The sequence below is a fragment of the Lygodium microphyllum genome, chromosome 10, assembly GCF_053477565.2.
Source record: "Lygodium microphyllum isolate KBCC chromosome 10, Lygodium_microphyllum_v1.1.10, whole genome shotgun sequence".
NCBI lineage: Eukaryota > Viridiplantae > Streptophyta > Polypodiopsida > Schizaeales > Lygodiaceae > Lygodium > Lygodium microphyllum.
In genome coordinates, this window is record NC_141144.1 from 95275436 (window position 1) to 95299853 (window position 24418).

Here is a 24418-nt window from a genome sequence, read left to right on the forward strand (position 1 = left end):
TTATTTAGACTGGTCTTTCATTGTAGAACTTATGTCTACTATGGGCTTTGGTACTCGGATGTCCCGCTTGATCTACACCATTAGTGCTGCGGCTTCTTCGCGAGTTATGCTAAATGGTGGTGTTACAGAGCCATTTGTCCTTGCACGCTCTGTGAGACAGGGTTGCCGTTTGAGTCCTCTCTTCTTTGCCCTTGCGACTCATCCGGTTCTTTCGATGTTATCTTCTATGGCAGCTTCTACTCAGTTGCTTGGATTGTCTCTTCCTTTTGGACAGCACTTCATTAGTCAATCTTTGGCTGATGATAGCTTTATGATTTTGCGTGCGGACAAGGACAATATTCGCAAGGCATTAGATGTTTGGACGCTCTTTGGTCATGCTTCTGGTCTTCGTATCAATGCTTTCAAATCAGCCATTCTCAGTTGCACGGAGTCCGATTTACAGTCATTGGGCTGGCAGGGACAGGTTGTTCCCCGTGGTTCCATTGTTAGGCATCTTGGGTACCCTTTGGGTGTTGATGTTCGGCCAAAGCAACTACTAGAGTGGATTTCACAGAAACTGGCAACTAAGTTTCTGTATTGAAAGTCGCAAGCTTGGCCCTTCCATGTTCGCCTCAAAGTGGCTCAGACAATTATGCTACCAATGCTCACATATTTCTTGCCATTGCTGCCTTGGACTACTACTACTTTGAATGCTCTTACTCAGCCCATTCGTTTCATGTTATGGAAGATGGATTCATTGCATGCAGGCATTTCATGGATTTCTTGGTCGCATACATGTACCCCCAAACGCATGGGTGGTGGGGCTATTTTGGATGTTGAAACCCACTCCGTTGGTCTCTTTTTCGTGCCATGTGCGTGGATCATCACCCGTGGGCCGTTATAGCCCGTTATTTTCTTGAGGACTGCGGGCTTTTGCATGGTTATACACAAATTCGGAGCTCCTGGTGGCATGTTCTTAATGCCGACTCTCGGTTTTCTAGTCCTTCCTCATCCTTGCTTGTGCATTTGGTCGGCTCTTGGAAATTGGTTCTCTAGAAGGTGCGTTGGCATCCAGCGGAGGACCGCTTACATACTAACTCTTTTCAACTGGAATTGTTGGTAGCCTCGAGATTACTTTCATGGGAAGGCAAACATGAGCTCAGACCAAAATTTAACTGCATGGCCCGTATGGGCTTGACTTCAGTTGCAGATGCCACCCTTGCTAGTCGTAATGTCTTGATATCGTTTCGTACAGCCAGGAGGAGTTTCCGAATCCCTCGTGGATACCGTGATTTATGGGAACAACTTTTGTTAGTGCTCCAGAGTAGGCAACCCTTTCTTGCCCTTGCTTTGGATCGTCCTTGGCATGACTGGGACCTTGCAGGTCGGTTGAATTTGGAAAAGGCCTCAGCTAACCATGTGTATCATCTTCTGATTAAAGATCATCAATGGCTGGTTACTAAAGCTAATACTGTATGGGGATTGCAGAAATCTCAGTCATGGTGGAAGGCAACTGTGATGGAGAGCTGGTTGAACAAGACACCTTTCAAATGCAAGGTCTTTCTTTGGAGGGTAATGATTGGTGGTCTTCCTCTTGCCTCGGCCCTTTCCAAGCATCGAATCTCTAACGGCAATTGTTTCTTCTGCACCACTACTGTGGAATCGGCCCGTCATTGATTTATTTCTTGCCCTCTCGCTAAGAATATCTGGTCGCTCTTGTCAGCGGTTTGGCGAGCTGTGGTCGATTTCTCGCTAACCCCTTTTGATTGGGTTTTTGTACGGCCAAAATACCCCACACCCGCACAATTGCATATGAAGATCTTGTTCCACTTTCTTAGATATTGGGGATGCTGGCACAATTGGATCACTTGGAATGGCTTTCTTTTTGATTCGGTCTCTAATGTTCCGGGACACATTGGGAGGCTTAAAGGTCTCTTGCATTGGCAGATAGATCTCATTCGGCACTCTGACTTGCTCCCTCGGGAGGACTTACTTCCTTGGCATATGGCAATTTCCTCTGTGTCTTTGCCATGACTTATGTAACTCTTTTGTGGTTTCGTACTGAGTTTTTACACACGATGGCTTAGAGCCATCGTGTATCTTGTAATCATGTAAACTTGTACCTTTTTTCGTAATTAATACAATTACCTTTTACGAAAAAAAGAGAGAGGTACAATATGTGGGATCCGCTTGTAGCTTGCTTGTCTCTCGGTAGACCAAGAGTATTAATGGAAGATTTCAATATGTGTGTTTATCATTTGCAGTCTACCTCTTAGTAGTTAGTGATGGATACACCTGAGAGTTGTGCATGGCATGATTTTGAAATGATTGTTTTAAAGTAGGACATTTGGTCTTAGGTCTGCCCATTAGATTCGAGTTTTTCTTTTCAATTAGCACAATACTTTACCCATAGTTGTCAGGTACGATACGGTACGGTACGATTAAATATGGTACTAATTGGTACCTTATGATTTTATAAGGTACGGTATGATATTAGTACGAAAAAAAAATTAAGATAATTTTGTAAATAACAAAAATCATAATACATTAAATGATAGATCATAGAATACATGTTTAAAGTGGAACTAGCCATTTCATTACAAAAAAAGATTAATACATGAGGGTGACCATCGAGGTCACATGGGCTAGGCAAAACATGCGATACAACTACAGTCTACAGTCTAGTATATCTGATACAAAAAAAAGAGAGACCTATGTCATATGAATCTATGATGAGGCATCATCATCATCATCATCATCATCATCATCAGAACCATTTGAGTGCTCATCAAGAGAGTCTGAAGATGACTCCTCGACATCCGATGATGAGATATACTCATATTCATCCTCACTGATGAGGTTACCATCATCATCAAATGATGGCTCTCTAGGTGGTGGTTGTGTAGGTAAGGGGGGGATGTCATCATGAGGCACATGATGTGAGCTACTAGAGTCCCGCCTTACATATGTTTGCAAGCCACTCGAACCACCCCTCCTCGATGATAGAGGGCGTCGAATGACCATGTCCTTGCTACCACCTACTCGAACTCCTCGCCCACCAGCACGCTGACTGCGAGTGTCACGAGTATTTGCTGCTATAAGCTCTCTATAGAGCTCTGCGAAAATCATCTCCTCCTCCTCGTCCACCTCCTTATGTATACTCGGAAGAGTGTCGCTCGTCAACTTAAATGTATTAACATTCACCTACACAATGCAATGATGCATGTAAGATTGATAATTGTAAATGCTAAAGTCTAAATTGTAAATAATAAAGTTTAAACTTCAAAGTTCAAAGTTTAAAAGTTAAAACAACAAATTTTAAATGTTATGGTGAAGTGTTTAAACTTTACCTAGTTTGGACTACCCATGCTCATCATAGCCTTCATCATGCATAAGTTAGTGCGGCAATAGACTAGCCGCTCTAACTGTTGTGTGCTAAGCCGATTACGAATCTTTGTGTGAATGAGAGAATAGGCACTCCAGTTTCTCTCACATGCACCCGAAGAGCAATCCTGGGTAAGGACCGTCATGGCTAAGGGTTGAAGGGTCTCTAGTGCGTATCCAAAGTTTTACCATCAAAATAAAGGCTTCACAAGTGACTCTTTCCTGCAACAAGTGGGAGAAGCAAAAGCCACATGCCCTCTTTGATTTGCATAGCATCTTAGCTCCTCTAGCACTGCATTGTGGTCATCCACAGCAACCATACGAGTCAAATAAGCAAGCTGGTTTGAACGCAACCCTCTATTATCCATGACTGCCGATGACTTGTAGTTTTGATGTACCAATGCGGCAAAACCATGGATGGGCTTATGCATCCACGCCCATCTCCTCTCTGCTATCTCTAAAACATGTGCACGCTGTGTCTCTGTGATCACTGTACAAGCACATGCCTCCGCTAATGCCGCTCTAAAGAAGTGAACGAGAAGGCCCATGGTGGACCCCTCGCAATCACTCATATGTAGCACCCTATAAAAGGGAGTCACGACAATGACAACGGCACGGACTTTTTGCCCAAACTGCTCATTAAGGCACAAGCATTGCATGGCTTTGGCCTTCTCTGTCTCATGCTCATTCCACTCATTCCATAGAGTGGACATCATTGTCTGGCGCAAGGCGGACCGCACCTCATAAAGGCGCTCCAGCAATAACCACATGTAAGCAAAGCGAGTTGAAGAAGGCTTTTTCAACTCCAGTGTGCTATGCTCATGATACATCGCAAGCACCTTTACCTTACCGTGAAGAATGTGACAATTGATGTAGCTTTGCGGACCACCCTCTTCACCCACTTGAGCTTCCCAATGTCCTCCATGAGCAAGTCCAAACAATGACTTGCACATGGAGTCCACACAATCGTAGGGAACTCCGCCTCAAGCAAATGGCCCATGCGCCGACAATTCGATGCATTGTAATTTGTCGGTAACAACTTGCACTACAGTTGAGGGGCCCACCTACAATCACAATTTACAAATTACAAGTTATGTATAAATCAAATTTCAATCATGAATCATGATATTATCATAATGAAAGAAAGTGAAACAAATTTAAAATGCAAATTGCAATGTATACCTCGATGATAGCTTGTGAAATGTGACGGTAGATGAATGTGCCCGCCGTTTTTCTCCCCCTCTTGGCAGTATTTATGGCCCGCAAAACGTAAGTGCCAATTCGACATGAGACGAGTATGTTGATGATGCCCCGTTTCTTACGATCACTCCATCCATCGGTGAGAATGGAGCAACCATATTTTATCCATGCGGCCCGAATAGGATCAAGGGTTCTATCAATCCTCTCCTTCTCTTCATCAATCTTTCTCGTCCTCATGTCGTTGTATGTGACACCGGTGCATCCTTCACATGGACCCACATTGGCAATGGCTTTTACCATCTTCTTCCATTGCTCTTGCTTTAGGACATTGAATGCAAGATTGCAGTCAATCATCGTGCGTGCAATTTCAATGTCCGCAAGTCGTTGCCTTTCTCTAAGAAAGGCAACCGATCCATGCACATGATCGAGAGCTTGAGAGAGAGACGATTCTCTCTCTGGCATCCCATGAGCCTCCACTCGTTGTCTTTTACCGGAGCCGGATGCAAATGTGGAGCCCCCACCAGCAATGGTAGAGGCCTCTCCCGCATCAGTTGAACATACGCCCACATTGGATGCTTCCTCGTTAGTAGGTATAGGAGTTGGTGCCGATAAGCCAGTTCCTCCTCCTTTTGTGGATCCCCCTCTCATCTTAGCGAGAATCTCCTCTGCAATGTTTTGAGGGATCTCCTTGCATGGAGCAACTTTCCCCTCCTCGTCTTGGAAAGATGTTGGAGAAGCCGAGTTACACCACTTGTATAGTGCTTCTCGCAATACTTGCATGTCCAATGGTGGAAGTTGGACTTCTTTGTGTGTCCCTCTCCACATGGATCGCATGGAAATTGAAGGCCTCATGCTTCTCACGAGTCATGGTCCCGATGACGGATAAAGAGGCCAGAGAGAGAGAGAGAGAGAGAGAGAGAGAGAGAGAGAGAGAGAGTGGGGTATTTACGGAAAAAAAAAAAAAAGAGAGAGTGGGGTAAAGTTGAAAGAGCAAGATTGAGAGAGAGGGGATGGGAGATGAGAATGGCAAATGCTTTGATAGGGTGCACCGTGCGGGATAGAGGGGATGGGAGATGAGATTTGAGAATGGCAAATGCTTCGATAGGGTGCGGGAAAGAGGAGATGCGAGGTGACTCGTGAGATTCGAGAATGACAAATCACACGTCCATTCGAGAATCGAGTGACGAGATCCAAGAGAGGAAGATGAGAATGGTAAGTCACAAGTGCTTGCTGAATTGGTGTGCAAGCATGGAGGAGAGGAGCACCTTTTGTAGATGAGAGAAGGGTCAAAGTTCAAACAGTCAAAGAGGGGTTAACGGTCAAAGAGAGGGCTGCCAGCTAGAAGGAATCCAAAGAGGGCTGGGGAGGGGAGGGCATGGCTGGAAAAGGGGGTGGGGTGAGGTATCCAAGGCTTCCCACCCCCAAAAAGTGCCACGCAGGCACGCAGAGAAAAATCAGAGGTGCAGAAAACGCGGGACGTGAGATCTAGGCAGCGCAGGTGACGTGGCCAAAATAGGTGCAAAATCACGTATGAATTTGTACGGATACGTACTGTATGGTACCGTACGGTAGGAACCAGTCCGTACCACGTACGAAGGCAACTATGACTTTACCTCATGGTCTTGTTTTGACCACATGTATGTTATGCATGAGGATGCTTTCTCCTTGGAGATTGTGGACATGTGGGTGCTGCAACAATATATTTTATCGGATCATTTTCCTTTGCAGATATTGACATGCCACCACCTCGTCGCCCCTTTTGCACAATTTTTGGGGCGACTTTTATTGCGTTATTATTCATTTTGATCCATGTTGTCTAGTATTTGGAGGAATGTGATTGGCATGTAAATGTGTCCCTTTGATTGGATCTTTGCTTGGCTGAAACACCCTACTCTCGTACAATCACATATGAAGATTTTGCTTCCAGTCCTTTGTTTTTGGGGCTGTTGGCACAATTGGACAACCTGGAATGTTTATTTTTGATTCCGCGTTTGGGGTGCAAACACACCTTGCCAAGTTGAAAGGTCTCGTACATTGGCAGCTAGACGTTATTTAGCATACTGATCTCCTTTCCAGGGAGAAGTTGGTCCCTTGGCATACAACAATCTCTAATGCTTTGTTGCTGTGACTTTTGTACTCTTTTAGTTACATGGCCTTCTGTAAAAGAGAGTTTATGTATGATGGCTTGGAGCTGTCCTACATCTTGTAATCTTGGTACTTCTTTTGTAATTAATACTATATATATAAGTAGAGAGAGAGAGAGAGAGAGAGAGAGAGAGAGAGAGAGAGAGAGAGAGAGCATTCCTAATAATTAATAAGCAAATGATATATTTGATTAGCCGATGCATGTTCTAAGAGTAGCCACCAATTAATTTTCAATTCTTCTAGGGGCTATCCAGGTCTAAGTGGGGAAAGGTTGTCAAACAAGCAAGGCTTCTAAAACGGTTTCTCACAAATTACGGTGTGTGTCTTGCCCAGTGGCAAGACACACACAATCTCTACTGTTTAAGGTTTGGTGTTATATTGTCGTAGGTCGAGGCATCTATGTATCCACAAGATTGGATTTTTGCCAAAACCACACTAGCAAACTTTGTGCAGCCACATGAGATGAATCATAATTGTTTTCCACTTTTTCTGAAGACACATATAGTCTCTAGTGTGTTTGGTGTTATATTGTTGAGGCATCCATGCATCCACAAGATTGGATTTTTGGCAAACCCAAACTAATAGATTTTGTGCAGCTGCATGTGATGGTTGTTTTCTACTTTTTGTGCTTTGGGGATGCTAGCATAAGTGGATGACAGCTGTATGTGATGGTTGTTTTCTACTTTTTGTGCTTTGGGGATGCTAGCATAAGTGGATGATTTGGAATGCGTTCTTTTTCTAATTCTCATTTCGGAGGGTAGTCATATTGGCTACTTCAGAGGTCTCCTACGTTGGCAATTTAGCACCATACAATACGTGACCCTCATATCTGGGGATGATTTTCCTTCTTGGTATGCACCAGTCTCTTCAATGTTTTTGTTGTACATATAGTTCTCTGGTGACTCTTATATTTTATGTTCAATTTGATGTGGTCACTATGCCGGTTGGTCTTTGGTAGATGAGATACATTGTTCTAGCTAGAGAAAATTTGACCAACCAAGTTGAGGACAGAGCATTGAACACTAAGCTACTTCTATTGTATGCAAGTTTCTACTTGAGGAGATCTTTTGCAGGTATGGGTGTGTTGGAAAGGTCACTACAGATCAAGGTGAGGTAGATGCCGATGAGTCTAGGAAGTTTTTCTCTAGGTTTGGTATTAAGCTGGCCTTAACTTCTACATATAATCCAGAGGGTAATGGGAAGAGTGAAAGGGGTCAGCCAGCTATAGTGAAGGCCTTAGCCAACGCTTGTGGTGGACGGATCAGGGAATGGCGGCAGTTATTGCCTTTTGCTTTATGGGCGGACCATATTACACACCGTACAGCCACAATATTTATGCCTGTAGAGTTGATCTATGGACAAAAGCCAGTGATGCCCATAGATATTTGTGCACTTACTTGGAGTGTGTTGCCTTAGCAAGATGATATGTCTAGAGAGGAGCTCTTGGCCCTTTGCATACAGTGGCTTGAGAGAAGACTAGATGATGTGCAGAGAGTAGTGCAGGAGCTTAAAGAGGCAAGGCTACAAAGTAAGTATAGGTTTGATAGCAGATATAGGTTTTAGGGCCTAGAGCGATTGAAGAGGGTGATTGGGTCTTGGTCTATGACAATAGCCTGGAAAATCAACATAACACTATTCGCAAGGTAGCCAAGAGATGGTCTGGGCCTTATGTAGTGAAGCATGTCCATGACAATGCTTCTTATTCACTGATAGAGTTCATTAGGATTGTCTTGCGGATACCCATTGTGGGTAAGAGAATCAAAGTATTCAAGAGAAGGGTTGAAGAGGCATATGTAGTGGAGAACTTGGGTGAAGAAGAACATGATGGCAGAGAGGATGATGAAGAAGAAGTGGATGATATGGTAGATGAAGTAGAAGATCTCGATGCGGAAGAAGAGGAGTTTGAGCTGATTGTGGAGCTTGGAGGAGATGAGGATGGGTATTTGTGACCCATCCGAAGAATTTGTAGGTTTGGAGGGGGTGGATGTTGTGGTCACTTGTGGCACTGCATGTCCACTCATGAAAAACCTAAGAAGACACTACTTCTCATAGGTCTTCAGGTAGTTCATTAGATAGGGTGTTGACCGCTTTTGTATTTAATCCGCTTAGTGCGTTTCTAGTGGATTAGAGCTATTTTTTAGGAATATGAAGTTGTGGAAGAGTTTACAGGATGTCAAAAGCCAAGAGTGAAACTGAGTAAAAAAAAGGCAATGATGACGTGCCAAGTGTATGATAGTGTTGGTGGGAGTTGTAGAAGACTTGACAAGACCATGGATGAAGAGAATACCCTTGCGGAGTATGTTGGGGACAAGAACAAATGGCCAACAAAGTATTTCAAGGGTGTGATAGTTGTTTTGAAGCATTGACATGATTTTCCATTACCTAGATTGTGTAAAGAGTGTCGGACTATAAAAAAGGAATGTGAGTGTCCTTTCCAATGTCCATGAGACAAGTCCAAAAGTGGCCAAGATAGTGTCCTTGACCTAAGTAAGTGGCCAAGATCAAAGTTCTTGTGGCCAAAGAGTAAAAAAGCTTTTTACCAAAGTTGTAATCAGCTTGTGAAGAGTTGTGGGCTGCCTGCAACATGCTGAAAATGGTGCTGAATGCTGCATTCTGATCAGGGGTGCCCTATTGAGACCAAAAAGGCAGCATGATTATGATGGATTGAAGCACCAAGAGTAAGTTTGATCAAAAGCGAAGTGTTTGAAAAACATGAACAGTGATAGATGAAGCAGGGTATGCAGTTCATGAGCTATGATAGATCTAGACAGACTTGGAAGATAAAAAATGTGATGATGAAAAGCATATTTAGCATGGAAAGCAAGAGAGATCCCATACCCTTGGATAGGCAAACTCAAAAAGCAATGATGGGAAAGCAAATGCATGAAGAAACAGGGCAAAAACAGGGACTGATTTGGACTGAACTGATGTAAATAGGCCCATGAGAGATTGTCAAGATCCTAGGTAATCAAACATACAGTTTACTGCTGTAGGTATTGAAGGAGTGTTCTATTGTTGTGATAGGGGAGGACAGGGTTTTTTTCTTCTTGTGGGGTGTTGAGCTTATCCATCATCTTGTATTAGGCCGAAATCTATCATGGTTTTCAACATTGTATTGGACTCTTGTATAGGACTTTTCATTAAAATACATAAAGAGCTTTGGTGTCAATTATCTTCGCTTCTATCTTGTTAATCTCGTTTGAGTCCGTGCAACTTGTGGCTTGACACAAACCGCCCTCGATATTTCCCAGATTTGACCTATGGCTGGGAGAAGGTAAGGAGGTAGATCGAGCAGCTCTGTACTAGGGATTGGGTGAGGGGCATCTAGATTATAGAGGAGGTGGTAGAGGCTCTGGCGGAGTCTAGCAGGATTTGCCAAGAGGTGGCTCTCTAGCCTTGACAACACTGTTGGGAGAGGAGGAGAGGGCACATCGGAGAGACCTTGTAGCCATTGGGAGATTGCTCTAGGAAACACTTGGAGATCCCACCCTGCACACGTAGGAGCTTAGAGCGAGGGTAGTCCTCGTGGGCCTAAAGGGCAGTGTTAGAATTTGCCAATTCTATGGATAGTGCCCAATGTTTTAGTTATTTGGTTTGTAGTGTGAACAAAACTACAGTAATAAGTTGTCACCACTTCTAGAGTTAGTTCTAGAGTTAATTTAACTCTAGTTGAGTTAGGGATAGGTCTAACTTACTTAAGACCTATTGTACTTTCATTCTATCATCCTAGCACTTGCATCTTTTGATTGTGGAACTGCTGCCCACTTTTGCTCATTGTCTTTGTGTTCACACACTCTCTTCCTCCATTTCCAACATTTGGTATCAAGGTAGCCTCTACAGGTAGATTCCAAACAAGCATTGTCAGCCAGTGCTGCTTTGCCAAAGTCCTGCTGCAGCCAGCCAACATTCAGCCTGAGGAAGAGAAGTTGCTGTTTTGGAGGAAGTGTTGCTGCTATTTTCAGCTTGCATGGAGTCCCGTACACAATCTTGCATGCATTTGTTCACACATAGCTTTTCTCAACCTTGTTCGTAATATTCTCAGCCTTGCCCACCATTTTCTTAACCTTGCTCGCCATTTTCTTAGTCCTGCTGGCTATTTTCAGCATATCTGAGAAAAAACACAAGGACCTTAATTGTTCAAATTTGGGGGTTTTTGGAAAATTTCTGCAATTTCTCATCTATCTTGCTCGGCTCATACCTAATTTTCTAGAAAATTTCAATTTCTCATACTCTGTGCCAGGAAATTTTGGGATTTTCGGCCAACTTTTCCAATCTCCAAAATTTCTTGAAATTTCTTTGGGGAAAGTTAGGGCTTTTTCCCAATTCACGTTCGTGTGCATGAATCTCCTCTGAAAGTCAAACATTGTGTAATTTTTTCGACATTGGTGTTAGAAATTTGGGGCTTTTCAGCTTTTTTGGCTTCAGCATGCATCATGAGGTAGAGTCCACCACTGGTTATTGTTGGCATGTATCATGAGGCAACATTTTTGCAAAAAATTGCACTGTAAGGTAAACATTTCTTTAATTTCTTAGAAAATTTTAGGAAGAAATTTGGGACTTTTGCCCATGCATCCCAAGTCAGAAAATCAATGGTATAACAACATTTAATTGCTACCATAGTCAGATTGAACAGTAAATATGGGAAAAATTCAGAAATTTTGGTGAGAATCGACATATTTGTAATTTTGTGAGCACACATTACGAGTCAGGTGTATTGCAGCAGTATACAACAATGCATTGCTGTTATTCTTGTGGGGCTGAGTGCTGATTTGGGTGACATAGTGCACACTTTGGCATTTGTATGACAATTTGGCACTTCTTTGTGGCACTTGGTTAGCAATCATGAAGAATTTCTGGTACTCTAAGGAGTACACACATTATACTTCAGCATTGAAGTATTTGGCTATAGATTTTTGCTCATTCGTGAGCATGGCACGTGAGGGAAACAATGATCAGAGCAGCATCCTTGGTGTCCCTACTCTAGAGGACAAGCTTGATGGCTCCAACTACTAGTTGTGGAGTTTTATGGTCTGCAACCTTGTTGTGAAGGACTTGTGGGACAATGTTACAAGTGACTTGTAGCGACTAGGAGGTCTTGCACCTCATACACCCCAGCGTCACGCTCGAGGACAGGTGGTTGGTGCTACTACTGGTGTTGCTCCTCCTCCCATCCTATGGAGGATCAGAGGAAATGGGATTCTAAGGATGCTCAAGCACTTTCTTTGATTAGCCACCTTTTCCTTGGAAAAAAGAAAAAAGAAAGCCCATATACTCTTGGACACTTTTGTCAGTTTTGTGCCTGAAAGTTTTGAAGCATCTCATGCTCTGTAAAGGGCAGTGTTCAAGAAATCTTTTTGTATTGAACCATGCATGAATCCTTCTCATTGTACACCAAGGAGGATTTTGATAATTTGAACTTGTTTTTCTTCATTGTCTTGTAGGATTATAAGTAAATCAATATATTTCAAGGACAATTTCCTTCTCACACCATTTTGGCGGATGCCCCAATTATCCACATAAATTTGTTAAGATGTTCCAAGAGGCTGCCTTCAACTTGCTTGTAGCATCATGACAAAAGGCTGGGTCTCTCCAAACATCTTTGGCACCTACTGCGAAAAGAAAGGTCTCCCACGCCTTTCGCTCTCCATCTGCAATGTGCTGGAAATTCGTGCCTCTATCTTGCTGATCCTCTATGGTATCTAGGTTGTTGAAGAGTCCAACAATTTAAGAGAAAACCTCGGCAGACCTATCACCACCTTGACCAAAAGGAGCTTGTGCTCCAACCTTTGCTAGTGCATAGATGTTGGGGATTTTGATGCAAGAATCCCCAACATCTACCTGTTATCTTTCATGTGACAAGAGACTCAAGCCAATCAAAGTACACACTTGGACCAGGGGTTTCCATAACACATGCTTGAAGTACCTTGCTGAACAAACTGTGGGCTATGAGTTGAGGGAAGGCTGGCTTTTTTCTCTTTTTTCTCTTTTTCTGCATTTTTTTGGGGGGGGCGGGGCAGGAGCAGCAAAACTCAGCTGAGAAGAAGATGAAGGTGGAGGTAAGGAAGGGCAGGGCTGCAGCCTGTAGTACCTGTGGAGTGCTGCAACAAGATGAGGGGGGACATGGTGGCATGTGCAACGTAGGGACAGTGTGGCCAGTAGATGACAGTGAGGGGCAGCTCGGTGAAGAGGAGAGAAGTGTGAAAGAGAGGGAAACTGAAGGGAGTCGGCTTGAAGATGAAGGGGGAAGCGTGTTAAGCCTGGCTGAGCGTGGCAGTGGCAGAATGTTAAGGAGGACCAGTTGGTAGGTCTATATACAAAATTTGCCTGATAATGTAGTATTTAGTTGTCTAAAATCCCCCCAACAACTTAACTCTGATGGTAGACATATTCTTATGATGATTATTTAAATCCCTTTCCTTTCTTGCACCCACAGCCCATGGGAATGCTTAATTTCCTGTGTTAAAAGTGGCATTGTCCATCCCCATCTCTGAATGTAGAACTGGGTGGATTCTGTGTAAGTTGACATTCAATAACACAATATTTTCTAGGATCTCTACATGACTGTCCAATGGTGTTAAGTTTTCGTTTGAAATTTCTAAATTGAAATATTTTGGTGGAAAATAAAGGTGGAGTAACTTGGAAATTCACACACAGGTCTTCTGTCGGCTTGTGCGTGATCTGGATCTTTGCAGAATATCTGCAGCTCGTGCTGTTGTTATTTGGATGATTGGAGAATATGGCTGCAACAGTGTTCTCATTAAGGATATGTTTCCTTCAATTCTCAAGTACCTTGCAGCATGCTTTCTGAAAGAAGAAGCTGAGTCTAAATTGCAAATTCTGAATTGTATTTGCAAGGTTGAGTGTATCTTTTGTGTGGCAGTTTTTGGAATAAATTTTTTGTTATCAATCGTGCTTTGTATCTACTTTTTTCATGCTTTGTACAGCTCTTTTTCATGATAAGTCTGCGTTCTTAAAAAATGTGTTGCAGATAGTTATTCAATCCCAGACGACTGTTGGTTTTCCTTTGGAGGCAGCTGCACTTGCATTGAGCTACATACTAGATCTTGGTAGTTGTGATATGAACTATGACATTCGTGATCGGGCTCGAATGCTTAGGCAGCTTATGTATTTGCACCTAAAGAGGGGATCTTTAGAGTTGCCATCAAATATGTTGCAGAATAGTAGCCTTAATAAAGTGGTGGACTCGTTGGCATCTTTCCTAGACCAGTATGATGAACCTGCAAGCAAGTCACCGATTTCTGTTTTGCCAGAATACATATTGGCATCAACTAAATTAACGTCTTTCAATCAGTCTCTGCCCCAAGATCAAGATTTTTTACCTGGGTCCATGTCACACATTGTTCATCATCATGCTCCTGGCTATAGACCGCTTCCTGAGGCATGCAGCCTTAAAGAACCCCCACAGTCGCTGGAAGCAGTCCAAATTTTGGAAAATTATTCAGGTGATGTGTTGGGAAAGAAGCTGGCGGAGCCTAATCATTTTGTTGCAGAAAGTGATTTTAGTGGGAGTTACAGTTCAGGATCAACCCACAGTGGCAGTGATAATGATGATTTTGCTGGAGAAAGAAATGGCACAGTACACTCTCAGACAAGTGAAAGCGAACCTTCAAGTGGGAATGCTTCACAAGCTATGGGTATTGAGAGAAGTACCTTACCCAATGAAGTAGAATTTGAACCCTTGATACACTTATCTGATGTTGAGATTGAAAATATTAATTTGCCAAGCATTCATGAATCGGATGCTCAGCAATCTGTTAGTGCAAGACCAACATTGAGATCTGCAGATGAGTTGGAATCTTGGCTTCAATCTTCTAGCCTTGACATGGGTCAGAGAAGTATGGAAGTTTCTCAGGATACATCTCACACAGGTTTTGCAACCCTTTTATTGAAATCATTGAATACAGAACCAAAGAGTATGACACTGCTGAACTTTACTAATGGTGAGGGTTTGGAGGTGAAGTACAGTTATATCTTCTCAGACTCTGGAGGCTCCCAGAACATGGTCTGCTTGGGACTTAAATTTGTGAACAGGACAACAGATGTGATGTCTGCAATCAGTGTGAAGGCTTGGGATTCAGAGGCTAATAGTGTGTCCGGAGATGGTGTATCATTCAAGTAAGTAACGGTTCGAGAAGCCATGATGTTTGTGATCATCTCTTAGTAGATGTTCTTTTTGTATTATTCTTGTTCTTATTGTCTCTTCTAGGTTAAGACTTTGAAAGAACTGCTCATATAAGAATGCCAGTTTCCTGCAATAAGGGTTTGGTCGTCTGCTCTTGGCTGCTCCAAAAATGTGTAAGGACCCATGTGTATAATAGTGATACATGTCCAGATGATGCAAAGTCACTGGCTGTGAGACTTGAGGTGCCTTTGTTGGGATGCTGAGCAGTTGATCTCTAAACCAAACACTGTGGATCAGGAAACTTGAGACTTAATATGTGCTCCCAGATTTTATATGAGCTTAATTTCAGTGCCTAATATGCATCCGGCCATTTTTTGATTCTCTCTTAATCTGAGTGTTCCAGAGATTGTCCGGGGGAGAAAGACAAATTGAGTAACAAATTGGGGCATCTTTGTTGGATTATCTTAATCTGGAGATTCTCCTTAAGTTTGACACATCCACAAAAGAAGGCCCAAATTCAACAATCTAATGGTACGTAAAAGAAAAACCAGACAGTGATAGTAATCCAGTAAGGCAAAATTTGGAAAAAGCTCTCCCATCATGTCACGAGCTCCCCCCCCCCCCCCCGTCACGTCTGATCGTGCCTGCCTAGGTCGTTCGTGCCACCACATCAGCTGGCCCCCCAACGGTTCGCGATTGCCTGGCACCCCCCACCCTCCAGTTGCTCCCTCTCCTGCAGCAACTTCCCCCCTCAGGTAGCACCGCGACGTGATGGGTAGTTTTCTCAGAAGGGTCGCGCAATGGAAACCTCTGGTCAGACGCTGGTGCACTCAGCGAGTGCCCCCCAGTCAAACACCTTGTGTGTCATCCTCTCTGAGGAGCAGCTCTTAGCCGTCCGAGCTATGGAGCTGGAGCTAAAGGAAACAACGATTTATGGTTAGGTAGTACGACATTCCCCAGCCAGGGCCCAGCTTCGGGATTGGCTTTATTCCACACTGCACATTGGCACAACACAGATCGCGGAGGCGGTCCTAATGGGCCTAGGGATCTTCATGGTTAGGCTCTGTTCGATAGATGCAGCTCGCGAGTTACTTGCCAGTTCACTAGATGAGTCCACGAAGGGGGTCATATACATGGCTCCTTGGTACAGTGGCTTTACTGTGGAGACATTTGCACTCCACAACAGGTTTCTTCGGCACCCGGCCACTCTTCTCTTCCATGGCCTAACGATAGAGTATCGCCAATTGGTGGAAGACTTTGGACGGCTCTTCGGCACTGTCCTTCCCGCGTCTTTCGCGGATGCAGTGACAACAGCAGCTGGAGTCTCAAAGGTACGGGTGGCAGTGAAAGAGATCAAGAATATCCCACAGTTCCTAGAGATTGAGGTTGGTGGGCACCCCTTTAGGCAGCAGGTCATTGTGACAGGGCAGCCAGGGCAGTGCTTGTGCTGCTACGACTTTGGGCATCAGGCAGCAGCGTGTACGTGTTTCGGAGCCAAGGCGGCTCCGTTGACAAGCCTGTAGGTGGACGCTGACGGCTTCACACGGGTCTAGAGACGATAGAGAGGGAGACGGCAGGGGGGACGCAACTAGCTCTTTAGACCTAGCCTCGACAGCAAGGAGCAGGTGGATGAGCGACGCCCCCTCGGCAAAGCACTCCACAGCCCCCCCTTGCCTGCCTCACCCGGCAAGACCATAGCCCCCCACATCCAGTACCTGCGCCACAAACTACCTCACCTGAGATCCCATAGCCCCCACACCCACCCACCCCGGCCCCCACTGACCGTGGCCCCTCCCCCCCACATACCCGCCATGCACCTCTATCCATCCCACCATCCCTCAATCCTCCTCCCCCCCACCACCTCCCCTACCGAGCACCCCCCTTGAATCCGCACCCGGTACAGGTGGTCCGTCCCAAACCCACCCCCCCTTCTCCCACAGGAGGTGATGAGCCACACACGCCTACATCCTCCTAGCACCAGCAGTCTCCCCCCTCCCATACAGCCATCAGCTCATCTGTCCTTGCTGCCCGTCACACTTTCTCGAGACAAGCACAATTGTTGCCACAAGAGTTCTTCCGCAGTGACATATGGTTCTACCTGAGAGTTGTGGAACGCGGAGAGTTTCCACTACCTCTAGAGGTGGGGATCTTTGTGGTTCGTAAGTCAAGGATGGGCAAGGTCCATCTACTAGCACCACCGGATGGGCCAAGCTATGCCTTTTTTCTTCAGTCTTCTCACTCAGGGGAGTGGACAACTACATAGATAGAGGAACAGTTGAAGAGTCAGGTGGCAGACCACATCTCCCGGTGGATGGGAGAAGAAAGACTAGTACTGTTTGCACAGCAATGGCCTAGTTGCATGAGGGACATTAACTGGTGGGCTGGTGCCGAGGTCCCACACTTGTGCATTATCTTTCGAGCCCCTCCACAATGGAGAGCTTCGAGGGATGTGATCGAGTGGCCCCTGGCATAGGTGGCCCGTTTCTACCAGTGTACAGAGTCACGACTCTTAGCATGGTTGATAGATGTATTGATAGCACCACCTGGAGCATCTATCACCCCTATGGTCCGACCGAGGGCCACCATGGGGGATTGGAGTTCATCGTCCAAACTGGTGGCAAAGCGTACTTGCATGCCTCATAGCTTCTTCTCTTCATCAACAGCCTCCATACCGAACAAATGCATGTTCGGTCAGTCACAGGTTTCCCCATGAGCTTACACCTTGCATCCTGGAATGTGAATAGTCTTTACTACAGTGGGGCACGTGGTTCCAGGAAGTTGATTGTGGGGCAGAAGCTGCAGCCTGTCCTTGCCGGTCGGATCGACATTCTACTTCTACAAGAGCACAAGCTAACCCCTACCCAGGCCTAGCAGGTTGGGAAGGTACTTCTGGGCAGCTCGCACACTTACTGGAAGCACACCATAGGCGCCTACGACAGGAGTGGAGGTGTATGCATCTCTATCGGCCCAAGTCTCACTGCTTGTGTACGAGACCACGGGATGATAGTGGTATGGAGGGTTCTATGGATCAAATTGGATATTGGGGGATCGTGCCTTGAAGTCCTCAATGTCTATGCCCCTACGGAGGTTAGGGCATGCAGTAAATTTTGGGTGGAGATTGCAGATGGACTCCTAGAGGTGGACTCCTGGATCGTTGGAGGAGACTTCAACAACCTAGAGGCTTTGGAGGACTAACAGGGCAGAGGCATAAACTACCAGGGCATGGCTGGGGAGAGGCAGGAGGCATGGGAGGTCTTTTTGCTAGTAGTAGGAGTACGCGATGCCTGGAGAGACTCTGCCTTCCACAGGAGGGAGAGGTCGTTGGACTTCTCTTGGGGATATAGGCGGCTAGGTGGAGTCCTGCTGGAGCGGTTGGACAAGTTCTATGTGGGAGAGTGGGGAGGCTCTCGTGGAGGCTAGATTGAGTAGTTGGCAGTCACCATGTTGTTTGATCATTGCCCAGTTCTCCTGACACTTGATCCCCTAGCATCTGCTCTAGATACACGATCGTGTCGGATCCCTGACTCGATCTATAGGAGGGAGGAGGTGACGAGACCAGATTTGGACCAGAGAGTGGGATTGGAGGGACTGGATAGCAGAGGAGGTTGCAGACGTCCTAGCCGAGTTGAGCAGAATCTGCCAAGAAGTAGCCATACAGGCCAAGCAGCAAAGCTGGGAGGAGGAGAGCGCACTCTGGCGGGACCTAGCAGCCAGGCAGAGATTATTAAAGGAGGCACCAGGGGATCCCACCCTCCACGCACAAGAGATGCGCAAGCAAGTAGCCAGTGCTGGCCTAGAGGACAAGCACTTGGAGTTCTCCTTCTGAACCTCAGCAGCCTTTTAGGCACGGAAGGGAGACACGATGTGCAAGGAGTTCTTCCAGGTGCACCAGCCTTGCACCGCAGGAGAGCAGATACGCAGCCTTCGGGATCAATATGAGAGAACTCGTTTTAGCCCAGATGAGGTGATGGAGATTGCCACCGACTATTACACGCGCCTTTTTTAGCAGGAGAGCTTTAGCTAAAGGACAGAGATGTAGATAGCAGGTCTGGGATCACATCTCGCTCCTCGTCACAAAGGAGATGGGACGCTCCCTCCTAGCCCCCTTCACACTAGAGGAGGCTTTCCATACACAGAATGGGCAGAAATGCTCGGGAGAGGATGGCCTCTCTAACGCCTCCTTCGCTACCTACTGTGAAGTGATGAAGGACACCCTATCGATGTCTTTCTAGGAGATTTTCACTTCAGGACAGATACAGGGAGTCTTTTGGCAGGCCTTATCAATCTTCTCCCCAAAGGGGGAGACCGATTGGAGCTTTCCCAGTGGAGATCGATCATCTTATTGTCAGTGGCCTATAAGGCACTAGCAAAGATGATCGGTAGGCGACTCCGCCCCGTGCTTCCAGACATCATCCATGACACAGACAGACTTTGTCCAGGATAGGAGTATCCTTGACAATGTATTTACCTTCTTTGAGGCGATAGAGTGGGCTCAACACAGTGGGCAGAGACTGGCCATACTACTGTTGGATTTCGAGAAAGCTTATTATAGGGTGGACTGGGATTTCCTAGAGGGCACCATGGTGAGGTTGGGATTCCCCCAGGTTTGGATTCGCGGGGTCTCTGCCCTTTACAGATCGGCCACCAGTAGGGTTCTCATAGGCGGAAGGCGAGGGGAGGAGTTTCGGGTGGAGAGATTGGTTCAACAGGGTTGCTCCCTGGCCCTATACCTGTTTCTACTCTTTGCAGAGGCGATGTCTCACTTCCTTAGGTCACGTTCACAGCAGACCGCTTGGAGGTATGGGAGATTATAGGGAGTCTAACTAGATGGCATATCTGGAAGGCGTGGTGTCAGATGGCTTTTGGCGGAAAGTGACTCTCAGTATAGGCGACCTTAGTGGAGCTCTGGACCTCCATCATCCACTCCCTGCGCGGCCGATGGGACTAGGTGCAAGGCGAGTCTAGGGCTTGTCAGGAGCTCCTTTGTCATTTCATGCGCAATTGGGGCGGCTAGGACCTGTTCTTCGTGATGCAAGCAGGCAGCCCCAGTTGGCGATACACAAAACAAAACACCCCCCCCCCCCCCCCCCCCCCCCCCCCCCACCACCCAACACACACACACACACACACAAAAGAAAAGACTTCTTGCCCCCATCCCTCCCAGACCGCCTTGCACCTTGAGAGGCTTGTATCCATGATGTAGTTGTGACTTTGCATCAGCTCCAGCTAGTCAGTTGAGCATGAGCACCCCATTGTAATCAGTTTTTTTGAGTAATATAATCCCAATGAGATCAGTCTAGGATAGAAGTGATCAAGGCTTGAGGTTAGTGGCCCCAAGTATGGAGTAGGATATAATAGTGGCAATCTTTCTCTTTTCTCTAAAAAAAAACACTACCCATGAACAACTGCTCTATATATGCTAGTGTGTTTTACTGTACTGAGGTGTGAAGAAATCCAACTTATAATCCAGAAATAATACTTTGGAAATCTAGTTTAGGAGAACGAATGCTCCAGAGTAATAACACAGGCTGAGTCAGAGATCCTAGCCAGAAATCCCCAATTTTTTAAAGCACCCTTCTCCGCTTGTATCATCTGCTTCATAGCAAGGATGCATAGTGAAGTTTGTCTTCCTTTTGCAGAAGGATGGTGGAACCAACAGTAACACCAATTTACATCACTATGCAGCAAGCAATAAATTCATTAAATAAATGATAAATTATAAAAACCTAGCACTTATGACAATGGGCTAGACTGCACCAAAGAAATTGAGATGAGCTGACACTCGACTGCCCCCAAAACGTTGCCGTCCCTTGCGATATTTCTTTTCACATTAATGTTGTCCAACTGAGATTTGACTCAAATTGAGAAGATGACAGGCCTGGCCTCAAACTCAAGAGATATGCTCTTGAGTTCTCAACTGCCTTTATTGACTAAGCCGATTCTCTTACAACATTTGGAATATTTGGCTGTTCTTTGTAAGCTAATCCAATGGGCCCCTTGATTTCACCATTAGGGAAGCTCAAATTGAATCTTTTTCCATTACATGCAAATCAGCCCTCCTATAGAACTCCACTATCTCACCCATTCAGTTGTCCACTACCCAATTAACATTAGCAACTGTCCTCAATCATTGAGGCATGTGTGCATGCATCTAATGCAGCCATGTAGAACCTAAACCTTGCTGGTTTTAGACTGAGAAAAGCAAATCGCCAGTCAGCAACATATCAAACTCAAATCACCAATTTTCACTGCTAGATTGCAGATACATCTGACAAGAGAGGGAAAATCAGTAGAGAGAAAAATCCCCGATTTTCAGCCCTAAAACAGCAACCAGCATCATACCTCAAGTTGCCCCTTATTTTTGAATGCTTGGGGAGCCAAAACGAGTATTCAACAGTTGCATGTAGGTCATCCTTGTTGTAGATGACCAATCTCTTCAAATCTGCTGTAAATCTTCAATTTGACGGCCACAATCCTTCATGCATGGCTAGCATTTGCTGGCATGCATTCCAAGACAGCCATGAAACCCTGATTTTTGTTGAAATCAGGTGTAGAATCAGCAAATTCACTGTTGAAATGCTTCAAATTTAGTGACGAGGCTTCAATAGGCATATGGAGAGAGAGAGAGAGAGAGAGAGAGAGAGAGAGAGAGAGAGAGAGAATTCTAATTCTCTTGCACAAACAATGTCCAAACAATAGCCACATATTGCCAAGAGGCTTCAAGATGCTATCACCTACTCAAGATTAGGGTTTTTTTTGTTGGGAATAAAGGGTTATTGTGCCTTTTTCGGTGTTCGGGTGTGAACGCACCCTTACACTCTTGTACTTTGTATACTATCTAACCCTAAAAGTGGTACATTTGTCATTGTACCAGATACGCATTGTGTCATGCTTACACTCCTGTGACTTACACTTTTCTACTGCTTCCTGCACAATATCTGACACTCTCAATCTCAAATCACTTAGTCTTGATCTAGCAGCTTCAACAAACTAGTATTAGAGCATGTGATTGGCTTGAGGTGATTGGCCTGAGGTGACAGGCGGCAGATTGGGGTGAAGACAGACGTGTTGAGATAGATTCCACGTTGTCAAAGACTTGTGACAGTGAAACCAACTTTCCTTTCGTGGATGGGTGGTAAATCCTTGATTACAACTTAATTACAACAGCAAACAATAAATGCAAATCTGAAAATACAAATTTATCTACTGATCATGGACAATGCACACCCGATTGGCCTCAAAATTGGCGCCCCTTTCGGTATTTCTTTAGCTTTATTGAAGAAGAAGTTGATTTACAATGGGATTCTCCCGATCCCCTTTGCAATCCAAACTCCCCTTACTGTCCAAAGTGATTAGCAAGTCTTCAATCTATTTTGCCCCTTGATTCGAGCACTTAATTGGCCTTCACCCACTTCATAGACGATGGAAACGCCCCAAAATAAATGGCTGGCTAGTCCTCCACCTGAATTTAGCTGAAATTCACCTTTAGCCCAGTTGAATCCAAGTCTTGGAGCTTCCAATTTTTGGTACGCTTCTCGAGGCTGCTGGTAAACCCTAATTTCTGTTGCAAATTAGAGTTTACAGCATAGAAATCTGAAATTTCTCGGCCTTTGGTGATCTCAATGCTACAATTTTGAAGCAAGTTTGTAGAAAGGTTGGGAGATGGAAGAGAATACTGAGGAGAGAGAAAATTCAGACTTTCTTCATGAAGAAGTGAAGAAAATCTGTCATTTAGTATTGCTTCCCTGTCTCAACAGCTTGTAGATGTTGTCACCTGCTATTGATTGGTCTGCTCCTGTCCTTGGTTGCCTCAGAAGGTCCTCCAATGGCTGCAAATCAAACCAGCAGTATCTCCTCTCTCTCTCTTGCAGGTTGAATCCACAAAAAATGCCTCTCTTTAACCTTTAAAGACGTTTTTCACATTTTAGCCTCTCTTTAACCTTCAATTTGTGCAACAAATGTTTGGTATATGCACTTGGGTACATGTATTGATGCAATCTTGACGGATTACCCTCTAAAAATTTGGGGCTTTTGATCAAAATTGTCAAAATTGTGTCCAGGAACACCTTTGGAGCAAAAACTGTAGTGAAATTTTGGGGATTTCACATGTAATTGGTGCCTTGGTACCTAAGTGTATCAGTAATTGTTTGAGGAGTGTAGCAGCAGATATGTTTGTAAAAATTCTAAAAATCTATTTGCATATTTGAAATCTCTGCAATCTTGGGATTTTCATTGCTAGTTGGTACTTGTTGTGTAACATTTGGGCTTGCCTTTGGTGACTGCTTAGTTAATTAGGTACTACAAATTATGGTTGGAAACAATGATAACAATAATTTTTTGCACATCAAGAAGCTTGAGGGTGCATATAATTTTGCAATATGGCAAAAATAGTGCTACAATGTCTTGATGCAGAAGAAACATGTAAAGTCCATCAAAACAAAGGGAATAAAACTAGCAGACATGGAACAAGAAGAGTAGGATGACTTGGGTGAGCTTGCCGGCTCTACCATTGAGCTCTTAGTGTCAAACAACTTGCTCTTTAACATTGAGAAGCTGAATTCAGCATATGCAATGTGGCAGAGGCTTGAAGAATTGTATGCTCAGAAAATTGCAACCAACAAGGTTTATTGGCTGAAAAATTTAATGAACTTTCGCATGAAAGAAGGTAGAGCCATGTCTGTACATTTGAATGAGTTCAACTCAATTTTTAGTCAAGTGATTGCTTTGGATTTCCATATTGATGATGAGTTCAAGACTACTTTCTTGCTATGCACTTTGCCTAAAAGTTGAGATACTTTTAGGACAGCTTTGAGTAACTCGAATGCTCAGCTGTTATACTTTGATATGGAGAGTTCTTTGCTGATGGAAGAACTCAATAGGCAAAATAACTCAGCAAACAAGTCTTCTAATGCATTGCACACTAGAGGTAGATTTTAGCAAAAGGGCAGTTCTAAAAATAGAGCACGCAGCAAGTCTCGTGGCAAAAATGTGGAGTGCCATCATTGTGGCAAAAAAGGGCTCTACAAACAGGATTGTTTTTAATTGAAGAAAGCGAAAGGCAAAAACAAAAACACTAAAGACAACTAGGCTGAAAAAAAGAATAGCTAGCTTACAAAGAAGAGCAAAGTGAAAATAGAAGAGGTTAATGTAGTCACCCATGAGAATGACAGTGATGGTGATGTACTTGTTGATTCTTCTTCGAGTACACATGCATTGATTGCAGATTTTGAGGATGATATGTACACTTGGATACTTGATTCAAGTGTGTCCTTTCATGTCACACTACATCATGAGTGGTTTTCTGACTACAATGGTGGTGTACGTTGTGTTGTCCACTTGGGGGATAACTATGCATGTAAAATTGCAAGCATTGGCAGTGTGAAACTTGAATTTCAGCATGGCTCCGTGTTTGTTTTGCATAATGTGAGACGTGTACCTTAAGCACAGGGTAACTAGATGATGAAGGCTATCACACCACCTTTGGGGATAGCAAATGGAAAATTTGTAAGGGCTCTCGCATTGTTGCCAAGGGGTCCAAAAGTGATACTTTGTATCCTTTGCATGTAT

General features: G+C 44.6%; 1 protein-coding gene across 2 annotated transcripts in view; it reads left to right on the plus strand.

The window, feature by feature from the left end:
* PAT2 (protein affected trafficking 2) overlaps nucleotides 1-24418 on the plus strand; it is a 98757-nt gene that overhangs the window by 69543 nt on the left and 4796 nt on the right. For both annotated transcript variants that reach the window (XM_087686599.1, XM_087686600.1), the window contains 2 exons: nucleotides 13363-13563; nucleotides 13697-14844. In XM_087686599.1, coding sequence (XP_087542725.1) covers nucleotides 13363-13563; nucleotides 13697-14844 — 1349 coding nt within the window. The remainder of the gene's footprint in view (nucleotides 1-13362; nucleotides 13564-13696; nucleotides 14845-24418) is intronic.